General features: G+C 44.1%; 2 protein-coding genes across 41 annotated transcripts in view; one reads left to right on the top strand and one right to left on the bottom strand.

Moving 5' to 3' along the window:
* Positions 1 to 11,794, top strand: part of SVIL (supervillin) — a 277,505-nt gene extending 265,711 nt beyond the window's left edge. For 33 of the 34 annotated variants that reach the window (XM_063780610.1, XM_063780606.1, XM_063780603.1 and 30 more), the window contains 6 exons: positions 1,260 to 1,393; positions 3,371 to 3,526; positions 5,476 to 5,619; positions 6,728 to 6,852; positions 10,542 to 10,697; positions 10,798 to 11,794. In XM_063780610.1, coding sequence (XP_063636680.1) covers positions 1,260 to 1,393; positions 3,371 to 3,526; positions 5,476 to 5,619; positions 6,728 to 6,852; positions 10,542 to 10,697; positions 10,798 to 10,884 — 802 coding nt within the window. In that variant the 3' untranslated portion in view covers positions 10,885 to 11,794. Of the gene's footprint in view, positions 1 to 1,259; positions 1,394 to 3,370; positions 3,527 to 5,274; positions 5,434 to 5,475; positions 5,620 to 6,727; positions 6,853 to 10,541; positions 10,698 to 10,797 lie in introns of those variants that run through there. The other variant, XM_016962862.4, reaches the window with a different exon arrangement.
* LOC735719 (uncharacterized) overlaps positions 1 to 22,795 on the bottom strand; it is a 131,089-nt gene that overhangs the window by 72,311 nt on the left and 35,983 nt on the right. The window lies entirely within an intron of this gene.

Raw genomic sequence — 22,795 nt, 5'->3', positions numbered from 1 at the left:
CAAACATTTATTGAGTACCTGATTGGCGCCAAGCAATCTGGAATTACAGGACTTATCCTATAAATCTCGGAAAAAATGGTTTTTCTGCATCATGAACTTTGGGCAACCTGCTTCTAACTCCAAAGGACTGGAGTTAGGAACTGGGGACTTGGTGGTGAATAAGCCCAAGTCTCTGTCCTCATGAAGTTCATGTTCTAGCAGGACAGAAAGACAAGAAATAGTCAATATGTATTGTTCTGTATAAAAATGTGTGTAATTTTCATGACACATTAGATGTGATTAAACATCCCTCCCTAGGAGCAAGTCAACTTCCCCTCCTCCACCACACACACTTAGAGACTGCAGAGCATTTTTCCATTCATGAGTAAGAATTGCTTTTCCTTAGAAAGTAGAAGAGACGGTGAACTGATCTCCAGATTTAGTTTTGAATAATTTATGTCTGTACCCCATATATATATGTACATGTATATATATATATGTATATATATATATACACCTACTATTAGTATATACCCACAAATTTTAAATTTAAAAAAAGCAGACAATAACAAGTATTGGCAAGGATGTGAAAATTGGAACCCTTACACATTACTTGGAAAACAGTCTAGCAATTTCTCAAAAGATTTAACAATACAGTTACCATATGACTAGCAACTCTACTCCTAGATATCTACCCAAGAGAAATGAAAACACTTGTACATGAAGGTTCATAGCCATATTAGTCATAGTGGCCAAAAGATAGAAATAACCCAAATATCTACCAACATATTAATGGATGAAAAAAATGTGGCATAGCCACACAGTGGAATATTATTCTGCCATAAAAAAGAATTCAGTACTGATACATGCTACAACATGGATGCACCTTAAAAACATTACACTAAGTTTAAAAACTCAGTCACAAAGGAACGTATATTATATAATTCCATCTGTATGAAATGTCCAAAACAGGCAAGTCCATAAATACAGAAGTAGATTAGTGGATTCTGAGGACTAAGGATGGGGGAAATGCGGAGTGACTGCTAACGGTTACAGGGCTTCTTCTTCCGGGAGATGAAAATGTTCTGAAATTAGTGATGACAGTTGCACAACTCTGTGAATAAACTGAAATCTGTACACATAAAAAGAGTGAATTTTATGACATGTGAATTATATCTCAATAAAGCTATTATAAAGCTGTTATCATAATAGTAATAATAATTTTGGGTCACCAGCACTCTCCAGACTTATAAAGAACTCTTGGAGTTTCTCCCTTGCAGATGTCCCCTGGAAGCAGGACTGCATAGTAGCAGCAAAGTCACAATACACGAGTGTGATGAAGGCTCCGAGCCACTCGGATTCTGGGATGCCTTAGGAAGGAGAGACAGGAAAGCCTACGATTGCATGCTTCAAGGTAATGTGGCATCCACAGTCTGCGATCTGGTTTTTTTGTTTGTTTTTGGAAACAAGAGTCTTGCTCTGTTATCCAGGCTGGAGTATAGTGGTATGATCACAGCTCAACCTCCTGGGCTCAAGTGATCAGCCTGCCTCAGCCTCTCAAAGTGCAGGCTTGAGCCACTGTGCCCCATTCGTGTTTTATCTTAATTCTTCAGTCTGTCTTAAATCTAGTGTGATGAGTATTATGTCCAGCTGATTGAACAGTTTTTTTCTTCCCAGGGGTGAGTTTAACTTGGACACCAGGACTTCAAATTCTCACTGGCAAATCAGCTCCCAAGGCCTCCCGGGGACCAAGCCACCTTCCAGGGTCTTAGGGACTCAGGGCACCATTTTCTTTCTTTCCTCATAGCTGCCACCTGAGAAATAGCAGTCCTCTGGGTGTTGGAGTGCAATCTGGGGAAGGAAGCCGGCCTCTTATCCCCTTTCCAGAGCCCTTCAGTCATTAACCTATTTGGAAATACAAAGGTCGTGTCTGTATAGAACAGGCACTCCCGTTCACCAGAGTGAGGTTAGGTGTGTATATGTGTACTTTCCCAGCTGTTCTAAAAATACAGATGAACATTAGAAGGAAAGCGAACTTTTGTTAAGCAGTTCCAGTAAGCCAGACACCAGCCAGCACCTTACATATAGTAACTCCGTTAGTACAACCCAACACTCTGCCATTTTTACAGATGAGGAAACTGAGGCATACAGAAGTTAATCAACTTGCCCAAGGCTGGGCAGCAATGGAGTATCCTCATAACTGCTCCATAATACTCTGCCCCTCAATGTTTATAAACTTTTATATAGCTTTTTAAACATAATGCCTAGAAAACGTTTGAAATTATGGAGAAGTTAAAAAAAGAAATGAAGTCACTTATAACCACATTTCTCAGAACAGAATTCACATTTCTCTATGCTATATATAATATCTATTTTAAAAAATAATATGTGGATCTACTGTTTTGTAACCTGCTTTTTCCCTTTATAATGAATAATTTCCCAAGTTATTAAAATTTAGATTTCTAATGGCTGTGAGATATTCTGTTATACTGTGAATATATGCCACTCTCTACCTGACAGTCTCTGACAGCTGGGGAGTTGAGTTGTTTCTTATTTCTGATTTTTCTCCCTTATATAATAATGCAGTTTGAATACTTTTTAAAATAATCCTATACATTCATTCCTAATTGAGAGGAATTCCTAGATGTGGAACCGCCGTGCTTGTCATAAAATCTGATAGCATGTATCAGCTCGGGCCAAGTTTCATCCTCACTTGAAATACACAGAAGCCTTCATTTCTCAGCACAATCATAAATTCAGCATATTATTTTTTCCTTTTTGCCAAATTGATGAAAGGAGACAGATAGCTAAGCATTGTTTTGTTTTACTTAGAAGTACATATAGATGTATATTTATATACATGTATAATGTATATAAAATACAATATATGTATATTTATGTTATATAACATATGCATATTTATGTTACATATGTGTATGTGATATACACATACATATGTGTATAGATATGCATATATACACAGTATCTATATATATTTTTTAGCCATTTTAATTTCTACTTTGGTGAGTGTTCTATTTGTGTCTTTTGCACATTTTATTGATATTTATTTTTTCCTTATGTATGTCCCTTCATGTATTAAGGATATTAACTAGTTGCTGTATTACAAATATTTCCCATTTGTTACTTGGTTTTTCTTTTCTTTTTAATTTTGCATTGTTTTTCATTTTTATATAATTAATGCATTATTTTCCCTTTTGATTGGTTCTTTTACTATTGCAATTGAAAAGGCTTTCTCCACCTTGAAGCTCAGATAAATCCTACCTGTGTTTCCACAGTGCTTTGAATTATTTCATATTTTACATTCATTCTTCATCTGGAATTTACTTTGATGCACATGATATCTTCAGCTTTGTTCTCTTTTCTTTCAAAGATCCTGGAAGTTTTAACTTCGCACCCCGCCTGTTCATCCTCAGCAGCTCCTCTGGGGATTTTGCAGCCACGGAGTTTGTGTACCCTGCCCGAGCCCCCTCTGTAGTCAGTTCCATGCCCTTCCTGCAGGAAGATCTGTACAGCGCGCCCCAGCCAGGTAAGGCCTGCGGGGGGCAGCTATGCTGAGCAGTAGAAGGCACATCTTCCAGAAAGCCTTTTGATTTTACGTTGGTATTTATTAAGCAGCTTCTGTTTGCCAAGTACATTCCCAGAGCACCCAGAACATGTGCTTACACTCTTTTCATCCTCACCCCTACACCAAAAGGAAGGAGAGTGAAATCAGCCACACTTTATAGCATAAGGAACAAGACTCAGTCACTTAACCCACCCAAAGACGTCAGCTAAGAACAGGTTGAGCACCACAGCGGCAGGCCTGGCATCTCCGCTCTTCTCCCAGCCTTCCTCTCAGTCTTGTTGCTGCATGGTCACCCGTCGACTGCCATTGCTCCAGCCATCATGTTTGCATTCAAGATAGAAAGAGAAAGAAGGGGGAAGGAAAAAAGCCCACCTAATAGCCACTCTCTCTCTTTAATCAGATAAAGCACGTGTTTTCCCAGAAGCCCCCAGCAGACTTCTGCTTACATCCCATTGGCCGGAGCCTGTCACATGGCCAGCCCCAGCTGCAAGGGAGCCTGGGGAAGCAAATGGCAGAGGAGAAGGATGTTGGGGTATTGGCTAAGTTAGCCAGGGAACAGGGTCTGCCATACCAAGTCTCCACAGCAGAGCCAAGACTCCAGCCCAGGTCTTCTGATCCCAAGGTCAGGGCTCTGTGCCCTCATTCTGGTTGGGAAAGTAACAAGAGACTGGGCTTGACAACCCCTCCCACCCACCCTCCAATGAAGCCAAGGTCAGCTGCCTCTCAGTTTGTGTTTGTTGCTTCTCACATTACAAGAGCCTGGAGCTGCAGCCAGGGACCTCACCTTGCACTGGCATCTCAGAGCAGCACTGAAAGTTTGCCCAGTGCACATGTCATGCTTGGAAAATCAGCCACCAGTAAGAGAGGGTGTGCCCACGCCCTTCATCCTGGGGCTCAGGGCGGGTTATCAACCTCCACTGGGCTTTTAAAGTGTGGTTTTCACAGAATCCTGAAATGCATGTCAGGAAAGGACTTACAGTGAGCCGACTAGCAAGAGTGAGAGGCATTTTGCCACCTGGAGTAAGAGTCAGGCTGACAATTTGAGGAGGAGAAAAAGGTAGGAGGAAAAGGCAGTAGAACAGTTTTGATTTTTATTTCCTTTTATTTTATTTTTTAGAGACAGGGTCTTACTCTGTCATCCAGGCTGGAGTGCAGTGGCGCAGTCATGGCTCACTGCAGCCTCTAACCCCTGGGCTCAAGCGATCCTCTCTCCTTAGCTTCCTGAGTAGTGGAGACTACACATGCATGCAGCACCATGCCTCGCTAATTTTTTTTTCTTTTTGTAGAGATAGGGTCTCATCATGTGGCCCAGGCTGGTCTTCAACCTCCGGGCTCAAGCAGTCCTTCCTCCTCAGCCTCCCAAAGCACTGGGATTACAGGCATGAGCCACCACTCCCGGTGGCAGTTTTGCTTTTTAAGGCCCATTTCTCTGTAAGAGAGCCATGAGCTCACCTCACTGCTAAGCAATCGCGTGCAGGGCAGGAACGCCACTGACCTGTCTGCAGTGAGATGTGCGCTCCAGTGTTGATTGTGCTCTTTGGAGATATGCGGTGCTAACAGCCCCTTGAGTGGCAATCCCTTCCACTCTTAGCACAGCCCTGCCAGTATCCAGAAGGGCCAGGGCCTTGAGGTGGGGCAAAGGGAGGAGGACCTGGAGGACGAGGAATGAAAAAGACCAACTCCTTGACACCACTTCTCTCTGCCTACAGGCTTCTCCCCGTTGAACTGTCAAAGGGCTGGGGTATCCTGGGTTTCTCTGTTTGCCCCTTTGCCCCTGGTTTGATGGCCAAGGGGGTTTCCCCGTGACACTGCAGTCGAGAGGGACAACATCCACTAGGTTGGGGGAGGAGTGAGCTAGAAGTGTCCGTGAAGGAGCTCCTGATGGTCTGGACCTGTCCCTGCCCTCACAGCACTTTTCCTTGTTGACAATCACCACGAGGTGTACCTCTGGCAAGGCTGGTGGCCCATCGAGAACAAGATCACTGGTTCTGCCCGCATCCGCTGGGCCTCCGACCGGAAGAGTGCGATGGAGACTGTGCTCCAGTACTGCAAAGGTGAGGCTCCCTCTAACATGCCTGCAGCACGGAACAGATGGGGAAGCCCCTCAGGCACGTGCAGCCAGGAGACCCCCTTCCCCTTCTGTGCATGTCAGCCAGCATCCATCCATAAAGCCTGGCAGGTGGTGATGAAACCAATTTTTTCCCCTTTAACTTTTTGAGATGTATTAAGTTTTAGATTAGCGCATTCTCAGCTGCCAGCATGAAGAAGAACTAGTTTTTCTCTCTGATATTATGAGGCCATCTAACTTGTTACCCTCAAAGATAAAGGCTGTATTGTGGAATGCCCCAGGCAGATTAAAACCCTGTTGTACTCGGGGTTGATCATGCTGAGAGACAAGTTGGCCTCTGCCCTGTACATTATCTGCAAGCACTACCACGCTGTTGGAGAATGGAGGTCTCCCCCAAACAGTGAACGGCCATTGCCAACCTTTTTTATTATTATTTTTTTTATTCATTATTATTTTTAGTATTATATCCAAAGAGAAATACCCATAGTAAGTTCATGGTTCTTTACTATACACATGAAATTTCTAGTCTTTCTTTTATATAAAATGAAAATGCCAGTAATTAATATCTTATTTAATTTTTATGGTTTCATTGACACAACTAGTTTAATGTCACTGAGTATGTGCAATGGATTCTCTTCCTGAAAAACTCTTTAGCAATAAATAACATATGAAACCTTCCACCTAATGTTATAGTGAATGTGGATGTATAAGATGCTGTCGTTCGCCGTCAGTCATATTGGAGTTAATCCTATGCTAGGAAATGAGACAGATGACTCTACAGGTGAATTCAGGAGGAAGAAAATGCTCCACCCAGAAGCTGCAGACAGAGCCTCTCTCTCCCTTCCAGGAATGCAGAGCGGTTTGTTAGGTTCAAGAAGTATAGACTCAGGTTGATTATAGGTCACTATGGTAGTCACAGGCATGAAACTAACATCTTATATAAACATTATCCATGTGTTGTTATGAACTACTGGTAACTTGCATTTTAAGCATGAAGTCATGAGTTCTGGCAAAGAAGAAAAGATTTCAAGGGAAATCAGAGAAAGACAGGGTCTCCCTGGGGTCTACTGACATTGCAATCTGTGTAACTACAGGAAAAAATCTCAAGAAACCAGCCCCCAAGTCTTACCTTATCCACGCTGGTCTGGAGCCCCTGACATTCACCAATATGTTTCCCAGCTGGGAGCACAGAGAGGACATCGCTGAGATCACAGAGATGGTGAGCACGCTTTCCTGCCCTATGAAGGTGGCTCCTGCGCCTTTTGGATTGTGGGTTAACTTTACTTTGGGGAGAGCATCCAATTGCACTTTCAGAGTGGGAAAATATTTTTCCTTTTGCAACATCTTAACAAACCTACATAGAATTTGCTTAGGAAGAAGAGAAGTCTAATGGAAAATCAATTAACTATTTTAGTAATTTTCTACACGATACCAAAATTTTAAAAAACTTAAAAGCAAAGGTGAGTTGAATCATGCTGAGGACTATATATGTACATAAAAGCTGCGAACTCTTCATTCTGTTTGCTAAGAACCTGTTGCTTGGCATTGCTTGTCTCTCAGTGTCCATGTGACGCACAACCAAACCCTCATGTTTCAGATGTTAACCTTGTGTAGAGGAGACACAAACGAAATCTGATGAATTAGTATGTTCAGATAACTGAATGAATGGAGGTGCTGCGACTCCCTTATGATAAGGGATCACTCAACATCTCATTAATATTGTCTTTTATGAGACCACCTGGTATTTCTGCATGAGACATTTATCATAACTTCTATCCACCAAAATATATTATAATCTAGAATGTTTTCTTTTCCAACCACACAGGAAAGAATTTTATTATAGCTATGTTGAATTTCTTATATATGAGCTATTAACATTGCTAGGAATAGCAAATCCAAGGATTTGTTTTGATTTGGTGAGAGATAGGTTTTTTACCATTTTGATTTTTTTTTACCATGTAGGAGAGCTGCTTTGCTTGGGGAAACGACCCAAGTGTATTTTATAGGAAATTCGAGTAATTTTAAACAAACAGAATCTACTTCTGCTTAGCAATGGAGAGGGCCTGTTGGGTAGTACAGACATCACTGCTCACCCTAACCTGTCTCCCTGGAGCCAAATGGACTTGATGTACACAGGGAAGGGGCTGACTTCAGCTTGGTGTCTGCCGCAGCCGGAACGAGATGTTTCTGTTCACTGCAACTGTGGTTTCGTGAAACCAGAAGGCTCTAGGGATTACAAGCTCTATGGCTGCTGCATGCAGTCTAAGTTCAGGAGTTACCAAATTGCCAGGGGTTCAGTCCAGGGCTTATTGCTCACTACACAGAAGAAAGCCAATCACTGAGACAAGCATAGCCAAGGAAGAAAGTTTATTTGGGTGCTACAGCCAAGGGGAACAGGACATAAGTCTCAAATCTGTGTCTCTGGCCTACTAAAATTAGGGATTTTTATAGCCGGGAAGAAATGTAACCATGTGTGGGAAACAGGAATTAGGGAGGGGTGAGGAAGAGGAGCTGGTCAACAGGAAGCGGGGGGTTGGTTAGGCATCATGGTGGGTAAGGGGTCTGGTAAGCTTCAGGTTTTGTTTTTGTTTTTTGAGACAGGGTCTTGCTCTGTTGCCCAGGCTGGAGTGCAGTGGTGTAATCACAGCTCACTGCAGCCTCCAGCTCCAGACTCAGACAATCCTCCCACATCAGCCTCCCAGGTAGCTGGGACTACAAGCACACACCATAATGCCTGGCTAATTTGTTTTGTATTTTCAATGAGGTTTTGCCATGTCTCTCAGTCTGGTCTTGAACTCCTGAGCTCAAGCCATCTGCCCACCTCAGCCTCTCAAAGTGCTGGGATTACAAGCATGAGCCACTGCTGGCTTTTTGATACTATTGGAGATGCCTGATGGTTGGTTTCCTGAGAAAGGAACTCAGATAAGACAAATATAACTTTCTCGAATTTCAAGACTAGGAGAGTTAATTTCGACATTTATTCCAAAGAAATCATAAACATCAGTTCTGTGGCACAGTTGAGCCACTTTCAGAAGGATATAACTCACCGTCCTCCCTGTGTATTCACTATAGATCTTGGGGGTTAGCAGCGGGGCCATTTACTGTTGTGCAGGCCTGTGGGATTCCAGCCGGAGAAGAGTCAGGCTTCCCACACCAGCAAGTTATACAAATAATTAACATTCAGCAAGTGCCCACTCTGCACTAGGCACATCTCCAAGCACTTTACACTGATTTTCTCATTTATCACAACAGTCCATCAAGATATCTTATTACTATTCCCATTTTACTGGTGTGGGAGCAGAGACACAAAAACACGAAGTCACTTGGCCAAAGTGACTTTCAGTGAGTGGAGGAGTCAGTACTCAGACGCAGGCAAGATCATCCAAAATTCGCCTCTTCTTTTTTTAGAGAAAGGATCTTGCTTTGTCACCCAGGCTGCAATGTGGTGACTCAATCATGGCTCACACAAACCTTGAACCCCTGGGCTCAAACGACCCTACCACCTCAGCCCCCCAAGTAGGTAGGACTACAGGTGCACACTTCCATGCCTAGCCTATTTTTGTATTCTTTACAGAGACAGGGTCTCATCATATTGCCCAAGCTGGTCTCCAACTCCTGGATTCAAGGACTCTTCCCACCTCAGCCTCCTACAGTGTTGAGATTACAGGCACAAGTCACTGCACCCAGCCCAAAACCTGCCTCTTGACCACCAGTCTGTTCCATGTATTTCTAATATGAGCAACAGCTCTTAGTCATGCATTCCCACCATCCACCCACCCAAAAGGAGAGCAGCCAATCTGGGGTCCCAAGTTTAATGGAGGAAGAGAATTTACCCAGAATAGTTTGTTCATATTCACACAGTGGTTTTAAAAACAAAAAAATTGATTCTGCTCCAGAGTATTCTAGGTGCATTTTCTGACCTTCTTTTTCTATTGCAGATTAAGAAATGGGGCCAGGGGAGGGAAGGGGGGTGTGATTTCTTTTCAGGTTATTTTTTAATATTTATTTTTAAACAAATTCCATTATTTGGAGGCTTCTGGTGTTTAGACTTCAAATCTACTAATCTTAGTCCATAATTCACTCATGGGAAAGTCCCTAAACATTTTTCCAGAGACAGTTCTGAGACAGGGTTTGTTTAAAACTCTGTGACAAGGTGAGAAAACATCTATAAGTCAGAGAAACGAGACTCCATCTCTACAAAAAATTTTTTTAAATTATTAGGTGGGCGTGGTGGCACATGCCAATAGTGCCAGCTACTCAGGAGGCTTGAGGTGGGAGGACTGCTTGAGTCCAGGAGTTTAAGGCTGCAGAGAGCTATGATTGAGCCACTGCCCTCCAGCCTGGGTTACAGTGAGACACTGTCTCTAAAAAATAACAAAATTTGGGGTCAAGTGTGGTGGTTCACACCTGTAATCCCAGCAGGAGGATCGCTTGAGGCCAGAAGTTTGAGACCAGCCTAAGCAGCATAGCAAGACCCAGTCTCTACAAAAAAAAAAAAAAAAAAAATGGAAAAGGAAAAATAAATTAGCCAGGCCTGGTGATGCATACTCATAGTCCCAGTTACTCAGGAGGCTGAGGCAGGAGGATCACTTGAGCCCAGGAGCTGGAGGCTGCAGTGAGCTATGATTGCACCACTGCACTCCAGCCTGAGTAGCAGAGTGAGACCTTGTCTCAAAAAATACCATTTTTTAATTTAAAATTTAAAAATTTTAAAAATTAAAAGTCCAGACAACTGCAGGGCTTTGGGCAATCCCTTTTCTTTCAGAGCCATTTCCTCCTCAGTGATATGGAACTGTGCATCCTCAGGCTGTATGCAGGTGGCACAGGGCTGTGTGTCTGTAAGCACTTAATAAAACAAGTTCAAATGTAGGACACGAGCTCTCCTCTCTGCCCCCTCCTCTTCTCTAGGACACGGAAGTTTCCAATCAGATCACCCTCGTGGAAGACGTCTTAGCCAAGCTCTGTAAAACCATTTACCCGCTGGCCGACCTCCTGGCCAGGCCACTCCCGGAGGGGGTCGATCCTCTGAAGCTTGAGATCTATCTCACCGATGAAGACTTCGAGGTAAGCGGTTCTTCCGGTGGGGTGGGGATGGGAGTAAAACAACACACGCACGCCCGGCTCCTTTCACTGAGCCGCGGGGCGCTTCTCCCAATGTTTCCAGTTTGCACTAGACATGACGAGGGACGAATACAACGCCCTGCCCGCCTGGAAGCAGGTGAACCTGAAGAAAGCAAAAGGCCTGTTCTGAGTGGGGAGACGCCAGAGGAGCCTCATGGTCACGTCCAACACCACCACCGCACCAGGGAAATGGATATTTTTGGACTGGTGTTTTTCACAAAGTATTTTTCAATCAGAGTTTTCAGAACCTGACATTGTTAAAGATACTGCTTGTCCCAGAGTTGTGTATTTTGTAAATGTTCAAGGGAACTGTTTGGAAACTTCTTTCCACCATTCAGCAGGTTATCAGAATTAATAAAAGTATCTGTTATGTGCACTTAAGCCGCAGCTGCTATAGATAGCACTGCCTTCTTGTTCCAGCTAGGCAATGCCTTTTTTTTTTTTTTTTTTTTTGAAGCAGTTCTCTTTATAAAGTGTTATTTTGATAGTTTGTGGATTCTAAAATATATATATATTTATATAAACACCATATAAGTCAAATATGTATTTAACAAAGCAATATGTATTCATTCACTTTCAAGATTTGTTTTGGTGTCAAAATAACATGAAAAGGTAGATGGAGTTGCTTCTGTTGAATTAGCTCTGCCACCAATATGTATCTTCATACACGTTTGGAAATGTTTCCTGCAGCATTAGGTATGACTTGTTCTGAGTACTGCTTCCGGTGCTAAAATGAACAAAGAATTTGTACTTAATGGCATGGACTCTGGAGAATCTATGCGAATCAACCTTTCTACCTTAATATCTCCCCAAAAATGTATAGTGCCTTGTTTTTATGTACAGTTTATATACAGAAAAGTTTGCTCTGCATTTTTGATGATGGTTTGGAACATTATCTACAATTTTACTCTCAAATAGTCAAAATAAAAACATCTCAATTTCTAATACCGGTTGTAAACAGTACACATGTCATTTTGTGATATAGGACTCCCAAATAAAAGTATCAGAATAAACACAACAATTAACTGGTTCACATTGAATTCCAAGCATGTTCCTTTCTGGAATTTTTTTTTTTTTTTTGGTAAATATTAACATAGCACCAAATTGTGTAATTAAGTATAAATGACTATACATTTGAATTTAGTTTAGGGCAAGATTTTATACAAGGTCATAAGATTAAATACAGAGTTATTTGCCCCATAAAATTAGTACTCAGTACTATACTGAAGACATACTTTTGCAAATCATCATTCAGCAGAAGTTCTTTATCCCACAGCTATATCTATCTACAATTTCAATTTTAGGATCTCAATGCCCTTTAAAAAATTGTATGGGCCAGGCGAGGTGGCCCACACCTGTAATCCCGGCACTCTGGGAGGCTGAGGCAGGCGGATCACCTGAGACCAGGAGTTCAACAGCAGCCTGGCCAACGTGTTGAAACCCAGTCTCTACTAAAAATACAAAAATTAGGCATGGTGGCACATGCCTGTAATCCCAGCTACTCAAGAGGCTGAAGAAGGAGAATCATTTGAAACTGGGAGGTGGAGGTTGCAGTGAGCCAAGATCGCGCCATTGCACTACAGCCTGGGTGACAAGAGTGGGACTCCATTTCAAAAAAAAAAAATTGTATGGATAAGACATCTAGAAAACTTAAAAAATGAGTTAGAAAACTCCTCACAAGCTCCCATGTTCTTAAATCCATGGTTTTGTGAACATCATATTCTACAGACCTACTCTGAATTGTCATAGCCCTTCCCCACTCCCTGTTAGTCTAATTTAACACATCCAGTCACAGCACATTTGCCTGAAACTTCAGGACTTACGGGCCCCATCCTGGGACTGCACCAGGGTAGAAACCTATAACCTGCTCCTGGTCTCACCATTTTATGATTTTTATGATATTGGGTCATCACTGAACTTTTCTACCTCGATTTCCTTTAAAAGGAGACACTCCTAGCTATCCTGCCTGCATCACAAGATTCCGAGCAAGGAACTAGTGGAAGCTCTTTGAAAATCGCCAAGTGCTAGATACCTGCCAGTATTAAGATTATTGTGATGGTAGTTAAAATGGGAAAGCAGGGGGGTTAAGTTAGGGAGTGTTGTCATGCACCTAGAAATGATGGATTAAATCAAAGCAAGGAGACGAAAAAGAAGAGAGGTTCAAAGTCCATGTTCCATAGATAACACGCAAGAGGTATGGAGAAAGGTTCCTAGAGTCACTAGGGCAACCTGAGGCTCAGAAAGAGGCAGGATTGCAACCTCTGCAGCAGGTTCCAGATATCACCTGAATCTTTAGATACCCAGGAAGGAGCTTGAGTTGCTACAGGAACTACCAGTGGAGAGCCGCTGTAATGAATAAATAAGACAGATGTCCTCATTAATATTCATTAACACCAGATTTTCCCAAAGTCCTTTAAAATTGTGTCTATCCACTTGTATTAAACATTGGCAGCCGGGTGCGGTGGCTCATGCCTGTAATCCCAGCACTTTGGGAGGCCAAGGCAGGTGGATCACTTGAGGTCAGGAGTTTGAGACCAGCCTGACCAACATGGCAAAACCCTGTCTCTACTAAAAATACAAAAATTAGCTGGGTGTGGTGGCGCACACCTGTAATCCCAGCTACTTGGGAGGCTGAGGCATGAGAATTGCTTGAGCCTGGGAGGCCGATGTTGCAGTGAGCCGAGATTGCACCACTACACTCCAGCCTGGGCAATACAGTGAGACTCTGTCTCAAAAAAAAAACAAAAAAACAAAAACCACTGTCCCCCCACAAAACGTGCTGTCTGTCTGCTTCTTGCCACTTCTTGGTGAATAAGACACCCCAGCTTGGAGAGCCAGTATACTTTTTGCCTCTTTTCCTCTAAATTGTTTCCTGCATCTCTTTCCTGCTTATAGAACCAGATCCTATTTTCCATGTTTTTTTCTGATCCTTTTCCTTCCATAACTGCAAACTTTGACCTTTGTACACTGGGAAGGGACCTAGCTGAAACACTTGAATTGCTAAACCTTAAAGTCTCAGCCCAGGAATTGACACTGGTGCTTGGGGCTTTTCTCCACAGTCGTCCAAACTCAAACCCCCGCTCTCACTAAATGCATCAGGGGCAGGGAAGTGCGATGTCCTGAATTTGCTGTCCTTGAACTAAGAGACTCGTGAGAGGGGTGGGTGTTTGGATTGAGATCGATATCAGAGGTGCTGCGGGGCAGACGGGATGTTGAGCGTGTTCTGTAGCTTTGGATGAACTGTGCGAATATGAGCCACTTCTAGAGTGGGACAATCCTGCCTCTTTGTTCCCAAATCCGAGGAGGGGAAAGGCTGCTGTGAGCCCACTTCTTTCTCTCCTACTTTACATTTCCTGCCCTGCTATTAGAATTCCCATTTTGGTAAAAGGAAACGTATTCCAGAAACAGTTCCAGAATTCATTTTGGTCCTTTGGTTTTGTTTTATTATAAAATTAGCCGTGTGTGTCCACTCAGAAACCTGGACACAGATGTTCATAGCGGCATTATTCATAATAGCCCAGACCTGTAAACAACCCACATGACCGTCAACTGAGAAACAAAAACAAAATGCAGGACCTCCATGCGATGGCGTCCTCCCCGACGGCAAAGGGACAGATATTCCTGCGTATACATGACGTACACCTGATACTCACTACAACATGCATACGCCTCAAAAGCATTAAGTGAAAGAAGCCAGATGCAAAAGGCCACATATTGTTTGATTCTTTTTATATGAAACTTCCCATAAAGGCAAATCTGTGCAAACAGCAAGATCAACAGTAGCTGAGGTTGGAGATGGGAGTGGTGGTTAACTGCAAATGGCATGAATGATCTTTGTGGAATAATGGAAATGTCTCAAAACTGGATTGTGGTGATGATTGCACAACTCTATAAAGGTATTAAAGATTTTTGAGGCCAGACACCATGGCTCACTCTTGCAATCCCAACACTTTAGAAGGCGAGGCTGGAGGATCGTTGGGCCTAGGTATTCAAGACCAGCATAGGCAACATAGTGAGATCCCATTTGTACAAAAATTTTTAAATCAGCCAGGTGTGTTGGTGCGTGCTTGTAGTCCCAGCCACTTGGGAGGCTGAGGAGGGAGGATCCCTTGAGCCCAGGAGTTTGAGTCTGCAGTGAGTTGTGATCATACTACTGCACTCCAACCTGGTGACAAAGTGAGACCTTGTCTCTAAAAAATAAAAAATAATAATTAAAAAAATTATTGTTCACTTACATGAGAGTATTTTATGGCATATATATTATATACATACATACACAAACACATTTTATATATATATGTGAAATATCACAAAAAAGCAGTTTAAAAAATAGTAACACCTGATCTACGTAAAAAATGCAATCACTACAAAGATATATAATCTAGGAATCAAAAATCATAAATAATACCACTAACCAAATACAAGTACTTTAATAATCTGATTTATATTCTTCTGGATTTTTCTTTACATCTACTAGCATAGATGTGTATGCTCACATTAAAAAAGGAAAAAAACTGGCACATCCCTGTAGTTTCGGCTACTTGGGAGGCTGAGGCAGGAGGATTACTTGAGCCCAGGAGGTAGAGGCTGCAGTGAGCCATGATTGCGCCACTACACTCCAGCCTGGGTGACAGAGCAAGACCCTATATTAAAAATATATAAACAAAAACTGTTTTTGTTCTGCATCTTAAATTTTTTGTTAGCAATAAGTTGCAGACACTGGTCCTTGGAGGTTTATTTATGGGTGTGTGATGTTCTGAGATCACAGAAGGCCCAGTGTGAAGACCTAAATCAGCAATGGTCCTGAGCCCCAATCCCACTGACCTCCCACCACCGTCCTCAGCCATCACAGGACTTTCTTGATCTGAGATCTAGGTAAGGCACAGAAGTCTCAAAACAGACCTCTGTGCAAAGCCTTTCTGAACTAGCGTAGCGACTAGTAACGGGCAACAATAACCAAGAAGTCAATAAAGAGTTTGGTGCGAGGCCAGGTGAGGTGGCTCACGCCTCTAATTCCAGTGCTTTGAGAGGCCAAGGAGGGAGGATCCCTTGAGGCCAAGAGGTCAAGATCAGCTTAGGCAACATAGTGACATCCTACCTCTACAAAAAATTTAAAAATCAGCTGATAATGGTGGGGACATGGCTTTAGTTTCAGCTACTCTGAAAGGTGAGATGGAAGGATCACTTGGACCCAGGAAGCAGAGGCTGCAGTGAGCTATTATCCTGCCATTGCACCCAGCAACAGAGCAATATCCTGTCTCTAAAAAAAAAAAAAAAAAAAAAAAAAGTACAGTGCTCTGTTTTCAGAAATATCAAGGTAATTCAAATGCAAATAACTGAAAATTAACTATATTGGTAGGGCATTTGGCCCAAAGAAGCCTTCCTCTTTTTGAAAAGAAAATACATTGCATTGCATGCATTTGCTCTTCTCCCCAGAGAAAGGGTGTTGGGCTGCTTCAGACCTCTGACAATGGATGCACCCCCAGGATTAGATCAGAAAGATGGACCTGCCAGGGGAAAGCATCAGAGGCTTCTGTTCCTACCATCAGTACCATGGATGCGCTGTGAGTGTGGAGCCTGTATGGAAATGCCCCACTGGTTTCACAGTGTCTAAAGCTGATCCTTGGGGACTAATAGAGAAGAAAGATTAACAGACCAGTATCCCTTGTTTCTAATACTGAACTGGCCTTTACTGAGCTTTTCTGTCGCGCAGCTGAGATTGGAAAGGAAGCCTCAGGAGCAGAAGCGAATGCAAGCTAACAGAAAGAAAGGGAGCGCGGAGGACACCACAGCCCCAGCGCCCTCCCAGCCTCTGCAGAGCTGTGGGGATTGTTCTTCACATCTGACGCCATGGGGTTCTGGAAGTCTCTTAAGGGATATATTGGAACTGACTTGTATTATTTGGAAATTGACATAAATTGTCTATTATTAAATCTCACTGAATTAAGCCCAAATTTACCATCTGAACACCGTTTTAGCATTCATCCTGAAATGGCTGGAACACGAGTTGTTAGCTCCATAAGGGTAAATAAATATTAGCTGGGCGCAGTGGCTCATGCCTGCAATTCCAGCACTCTAGGAGGCCAAAGTGGGAGGACAGATTGAGCCCAGGAGTTTCAGATCAGCCTGAGCAACATGATGAGACCCTGTTTCTACAAAAAATTAAACCATTAGCCAGGTGTGGTGGCATGTCCCTGTAGTCCCAGGTACTCAGGAGGCTGAGCTGGGAGGACTGCTGGAGCTCAGGAGGTTGAGGCTGCAGTGAGCTGTGATTGCACCACTGCATTCCAGCCTGGATGACAGTGAGACCCTGTCTCAAAAAAAAAAGAAATATTGAGAAACGACTGACCAAGAGCCCATATGGAAGCAAAGAAAAATAAAACAAGCCTAATGTTTAGTAGTGGTTTCTGCAGATGGAAGACAGCAAACGGGGGAAGAGTGCATTTGGGATTGCAAGACTTGGTTAGTGTCAGAGCCCGTCCTAAAAGACAACAATGCAGCAGGACCCTACCTCTCCTTATGACTTCCTTTCTTCCTCCAGGCTCACCCTCCATGCTTCCCTTCCTGAAGGAGGCCATTCATTATTAAAATCAGGAACTGCAAAGATCCAGCAGGGAGCATCGTTTGCCAATGACACTTGAGGTCCCAGTGGGGAAGATTTTTTTTTTTTGGTCAGATGGGGTCTTTCCACAGATTCACATACAGTTATCACCACAGCCACAGCATCTGCTGAAGTCTATTTCTAGTATCATGTTGCACATTCCAGACCCCTCATTATTTGCAGTGGTCCGCATTTATTCATGAATACTTATATTTACTACTTGTTCATTCAAATATTTATTGAGTGGGTGCTTAGCTTGAGGGTCAACAGAACACAAATACGCCTTATATCTAGGCTCTGATGCCCCAAGGGGCCTGCATTCCAGGAGAGGTGAAAATAATGATAATTCACCAAGAAGCACAAATAATGATGCAGGGTCAGACATGGTGGCTCACACTGTAATCCCAGCACTTTGGGAGGCCAACGCAAGAGGATGGCTTGAGCTCAGGAGTTTGAGACCAGTCTGGGCAACACAGTGAGACCCCATCTCTATAAAAATATTTAAAAATTAGCCAGTCATAGTGGGCACACCTGTAGTCCCAGCTACTTGGGAGACTGAGGTGGGAGGATCACTTGAGCCCAGGAATTCAAGACTGCAGTGAGCTATGATTGTACCACTGCACTCAAGCCTGGACCACACAGTGAGACCTTGTCTCTAAAAATAATAATAATAATAGCAATGCAACAAGAATCTGTTCTGGGTGAAATTGTGCCCCACTTTTTCCTCCTCACCCACTCCCCCAAAAAGATTGGAGTTCTAACCCCTAGTACCTCAGAATGTGACCTTATTTGGAGATCCTTGGGTAATTAAGTTAAATGAGGTTTTCAGGGTAGGCCTAATCCAATCTGACTACTGTCTTTAAATGAAGGGGAAATTGGGAAGTGGCGGCAGGCATGCACAGAGGGAAGACCGTGTGCAGATGCACGGGGAGACGACGGCCCTCTGCAAGCCCATAAGAGAGGCCTTAGAAGAAACCAACCCTACCCACACCTTGATCTCAGACTTCCGCCCTCCAGAGCTGCGAGACGATAAAGGTTCTGTTGTTTAAGCAGCCCAGTTTGTGGTACTTTGTCACAACAGCCCAAGGAAACTAATCATGTCCAAAGGAGGGACTTCTGGCTGGAGGTGGGAGGGAGGGGAAGGAATCAGGGTGGCTTCTGGGAGGAGGTGTCCTCTGAATCAGCCTCGAAGGACTGGCAGGATTTCTCACTGCAACTGGACATCAGTTCTTCAGCCATCAGCTCCAAAGAGAAGATCTGGAAGGAGGAGAGGGAGAGGAGAGGCACACCCAGTCTCCTACGTGTGGCACAGGCAGGATAAGGGCCTGAGGTGAGGGTGCACAGAAGGAAAGTGGACTTGGACATGGACGGGCCAGGGGAACCCGGCTAAGGGGCTCTTCAGATGTGGGGATGACCCGGCAACAGCACCTGCGACTGACTCCTCTGGTCCGCAGGATCCCCAGGCCTAGTGCGTCCCTTTCTCATGGGGCCCTGGGTGTTTCCAGGGCTGGGGCTGGTTTCATAGTATCCTGTGCCCTGCGCTAGCACTTCTATCTTGGATCTTGATGTTGAAACCATTAGAGGTGCTGACTCTGTTACATTCTCCTCTCATCTGATCCTCATGTAAAGATATTTCTGAAATCTCCAGCAAGCAATATGGTACGTGGAAAATGGCGGACTTGGGTTTCCCACACAGTAATGCCGTTTCTCGGTAGACAATCAGTGACCATGAGGCAGCTCTACCAAATGCTGCTCTGATCTTATAAGCTGCTCAGGAAAAGGAAATTGTTCTGTTGCATTGAAAATATGGAAAGTTTTGGAATCTTATCTTGCTATTTTAAAGTATTAATCTTTTTAGATTTTGACTCTTAAAAAATCTTTGAATGGCCCTGGGAGATAGATTGGTCATGTCATAAACAAAAGACCAAGGCATACGAAAGTTACGGGACTCGGCTAAGATAACAGAGCTGGGTGGGGCAAGGCTCTTTAAGGACGGCACCCAGATGTGGCGGTCCGCATTCCCCTGTACCTGATTGTTGTTGAATAATGGAGGTAAACTGAGGCCCAAGGTCACCTCCTGCTTTAGGGAGGGCCTTAGGTAAGGGCGGGAGAGGAATCGCAGGCCCCGCCAGAACCGGCCGCTTTCTCTGCATGATTTCATCACATCCTCGCAGGCAGCCCCGAGAGGCACCTGCTGTGCCCTTTACTGAGGAGGGTCTCCAACATTCAGTTCTTCCTCATCCTCCCATCGCTGGTAAGAGACCCATTCCAGTGGAAGCTGAGGAACGAGACCTGCCCGGGAATGAGACCTTTCCTCATGAACACTAATTTTATCCAGGGGTGATAGGGTTAGGGGGAGGTGTTTGCTGTTAATATCCGAATGTCTCTCTAACAGATTTCTATCAGGTTTGATATAACCTGTCAGCTGCCTCCCTCCAGCTGGAGAAGCCAGGAAAGGAAATGCAGGGACTGGCCAGGGAAGGAAATACGGAAGCGACAAAGGAGAAACCTTTGCATCTGGCGGGGGGCAGCCGCGCTGAGGGAAGGCTGTGGCCAGCAGGTGGCGCTGTTGCTCACCGCAGAAGCCAAGGCTCCAACTCCAGCGCCGCCTCCAGCTTCACAGTCCTAGGATCTGCAGAGGAAGCCTCTGCTCTTAGGCACAGAACTGGGCCAAGACCTTCCCCTAAAGACCCCAGGGGCCAACTCCAGCTCCATCCGGCTCATTTGTTTCCAGTTCAAGGAACCTGAACTCTACGATGGGCTGACCTGGGAATGTTCCCATTGCCCTGATGCAAGCAGTGATAAATTGTGCAGTGACATGAACGTGCCCAAGGGCTGGGGGAGTCTGCGAACCACAGTTCCTCTTAGCCAGGCTTCCCTCCGCCTGCATGCACACGTTTTTTAATTTTTGTTTTATTTTGTGGCTTCTTTAAAGCTCTTCCCTTTGCCAGTTTTGCCATCTGTAGAATGAAGGTGATACCTTCCTTTGGCTCAATTAGTTAATGTTAGGAAAGCTCTCTGCAGATGAAAAGCACTAAATTCTATTGATCAAATATTTAATTAGCCACACTTGGGGATGATTCATAATCATCTATTCAACTTCCTGAATTGCCAAGCAGAGAAAATGGCATGATTAGAAATATAATTTTAAATACCGGTTTTCAGAGATTTTGTACCTGTCAAGGCTATGAGAGAATTTCTGAATTAGCATACCAGTTCCTCCCCGATTTTCCAAGGGCCTGAAGAAACCAGCTCCCTTCCCACTCAGCCTGTGGCTGTGGCCACGACTGCCCTCCTCTACCTGCACCTGGCCTGGGGAGTAACTCAGCCGCAGGGCCTCAATGGCAGTGTCCAGAGGGTTGGACCGCAGTGCCAGGACCTCGACCCCCAGCCCCGGGCTGCCTCTCAGCCCTGGCAGGCCACAGCACCTCTTCTGCCTAGGGCAGTACCTTCATGTTCTGTCACATGCCTGCCCCTTTTCTGCCCTGGTAGGGACTCAGTGAGGAGAAACTAGGTCATGTAGGAGACACGGACACATTCAAAAGCAAGACACCCAAGCAGCTCGAGTATAAGGGGATTTCCAGGCATTTCCAGTTGCTTTAAAGCACAGTCAGCAACATGGCCTGGTTTGTCTTCAGCTCTGGGTTCCAACCCAACCAAGACTGCAGGTTCTGGTTGTGTATGTGGCCTCTGAAAGCAAAATAGGCTTTTTCTTATTCATTCATTCTGCAAATATTAGTGTAAATGCTATGCTAGATATGCAGGCTAAACTGGTACAGACGATTATCTTTGACTTTCTGGCAAAACGTAATTTTCAAAAAGTGAAAAAAACAAAACCATCATACAGATAGATGGGAAGCACGTGTCATTTGGGGTCCTCAGGAAGCAGGTGTCAAGACAGACCTAGACGTGAAAGACATTTATTGGGAGGAACACTTTTTGCAGATAAGAACAGTGGCAGCAGGAGGCAGGGAGGGTTTTGGGAGGGTGCTGCAAGGCTGACCCCTAGGAAAGGAGAGGGGAAGGAGGGAGAATGGGGAGGAAAGAGCCTCTGAGTGAGGGGCAGCTCTGAGAAGGTCTGACCAGCCCCCAGGGAGCCCCAGGGCAGAACTTGATCCTTAAAGGAAATAGGCAGAAATGGCCAGGTCCTAGGCCTCCCTCCTGGGCTCTGTCACTGGCTGGGCCTGAACCTTGGCATGAAAGGTATACTGCAGTGGTCCCCATCTTTTTTGGCACCAGGGACCGGTTTCATGGAACACAATTTTTCCACGAACAGGGGCGGGTTAGGGGGATGGCTTGGGGATGAAATTGTTCCATCTCAGATCATTAGGCATTAGATTATCATAAGGAGTGTGCAACCTAGATCTCTGGAACGTGCAGTTCACAATAGCGTTTGCGCTCCTATGAGAATCTAATGCCACAGCTGACCTGACAAGAGGCGGGACTCAGGCAGTAATCCTGTTTCACCTGTTGCTCACCTCCTGCCGTATGGCCCGGTTCCTAACAGGCCACAGGACAGTCACGTGGGACCAGCTGGGACTGGGGCACATGAACATCTTCATGTTAACAGGAAACCCAGGGCCCCTGTGTAACTCTGAAAAGACGAAAGGGTGCCTTCCACTCCTGATTAAGTCAGGTTCATCTGAAATAGAGGATCTGGGCATTTCTTGGTGGCTGGATAATCTTCTTTCCCTCTGGGCACCATCCTGGGGAAATGGATTATTAAATAATCTATCTCTTCTCAATATCTAAGATACTTAAAGGAGAGTTAAGCCGATTTGCCTCCCAAAAGGGAAAACCAGGCCAGAGAGTTCTTTTCACCATATTATGCGGGTTTCTAAAAACAGCATTAAAATTTCACTTCATTTAAAATTTCAAACAACGTAGGATTAAAATGTAGACATCTCCCAATTCTACATTATCCATTTCATTCCTTAAGAGCAAAGAGTATTTGCAGTTTGGGGTGAAACCTTCTATACATTTGCTATGTATGTACCACACATACATGCGGGTGCAATGATTTCCTCCCTTCTGTGATGCCATCAGATGCAAAATCCAGGAGTGAATTGGTGCCACTCCTCCAGGTTACTGTCCCCTCCCATTGCGTCCTTTCCCATTGTGCCCCAAGTGTAGGCACACCCCAATCCCTTTCTCCACAGCAAGGCTGATCAAGTAAGTGATGGTTTGCATAGAGATACTGACATTTTGAGAAATAACTGGCAGGAATTACATCACATAACAAGCCAGAAAATGAAACTAGATATTACACATTATTGCTCTGGAACTGGATAGCCTAGATTCATATACCAGCTTTTCTACTCACTAATGGTCTGACTTTGAGAAAATTACTGAGGTGTCTCAATTTTCTCATTTGTGAAATGAAGATAATAATGGTACCTGCCTTATAGGATTGTTTACAGAATTATATTACATACATGAG

The sequence above is a fragment of the Pan troglodytes genome, chromosome 8 (assembly GCF_028858775.2).
Source record: "Pan troglodytes isolate AG18354 chromosome 8, NHGRI_mPanTro3-v2.0_pri, whole genome shotgun sequence".
In the NCBI taxonomy this organism is placed as follows: domain Eukaryota; kingdom Metazoa; phylum Chordata; class Mammalia; order Primates; family Hominidae; genus Pan; species Pan troglodytes.
The sequence above is the reverse complement of the archived record's forward strand: the minus strand, read 5'-3'. Positions and strand labels throughout refer to the sequence as shown.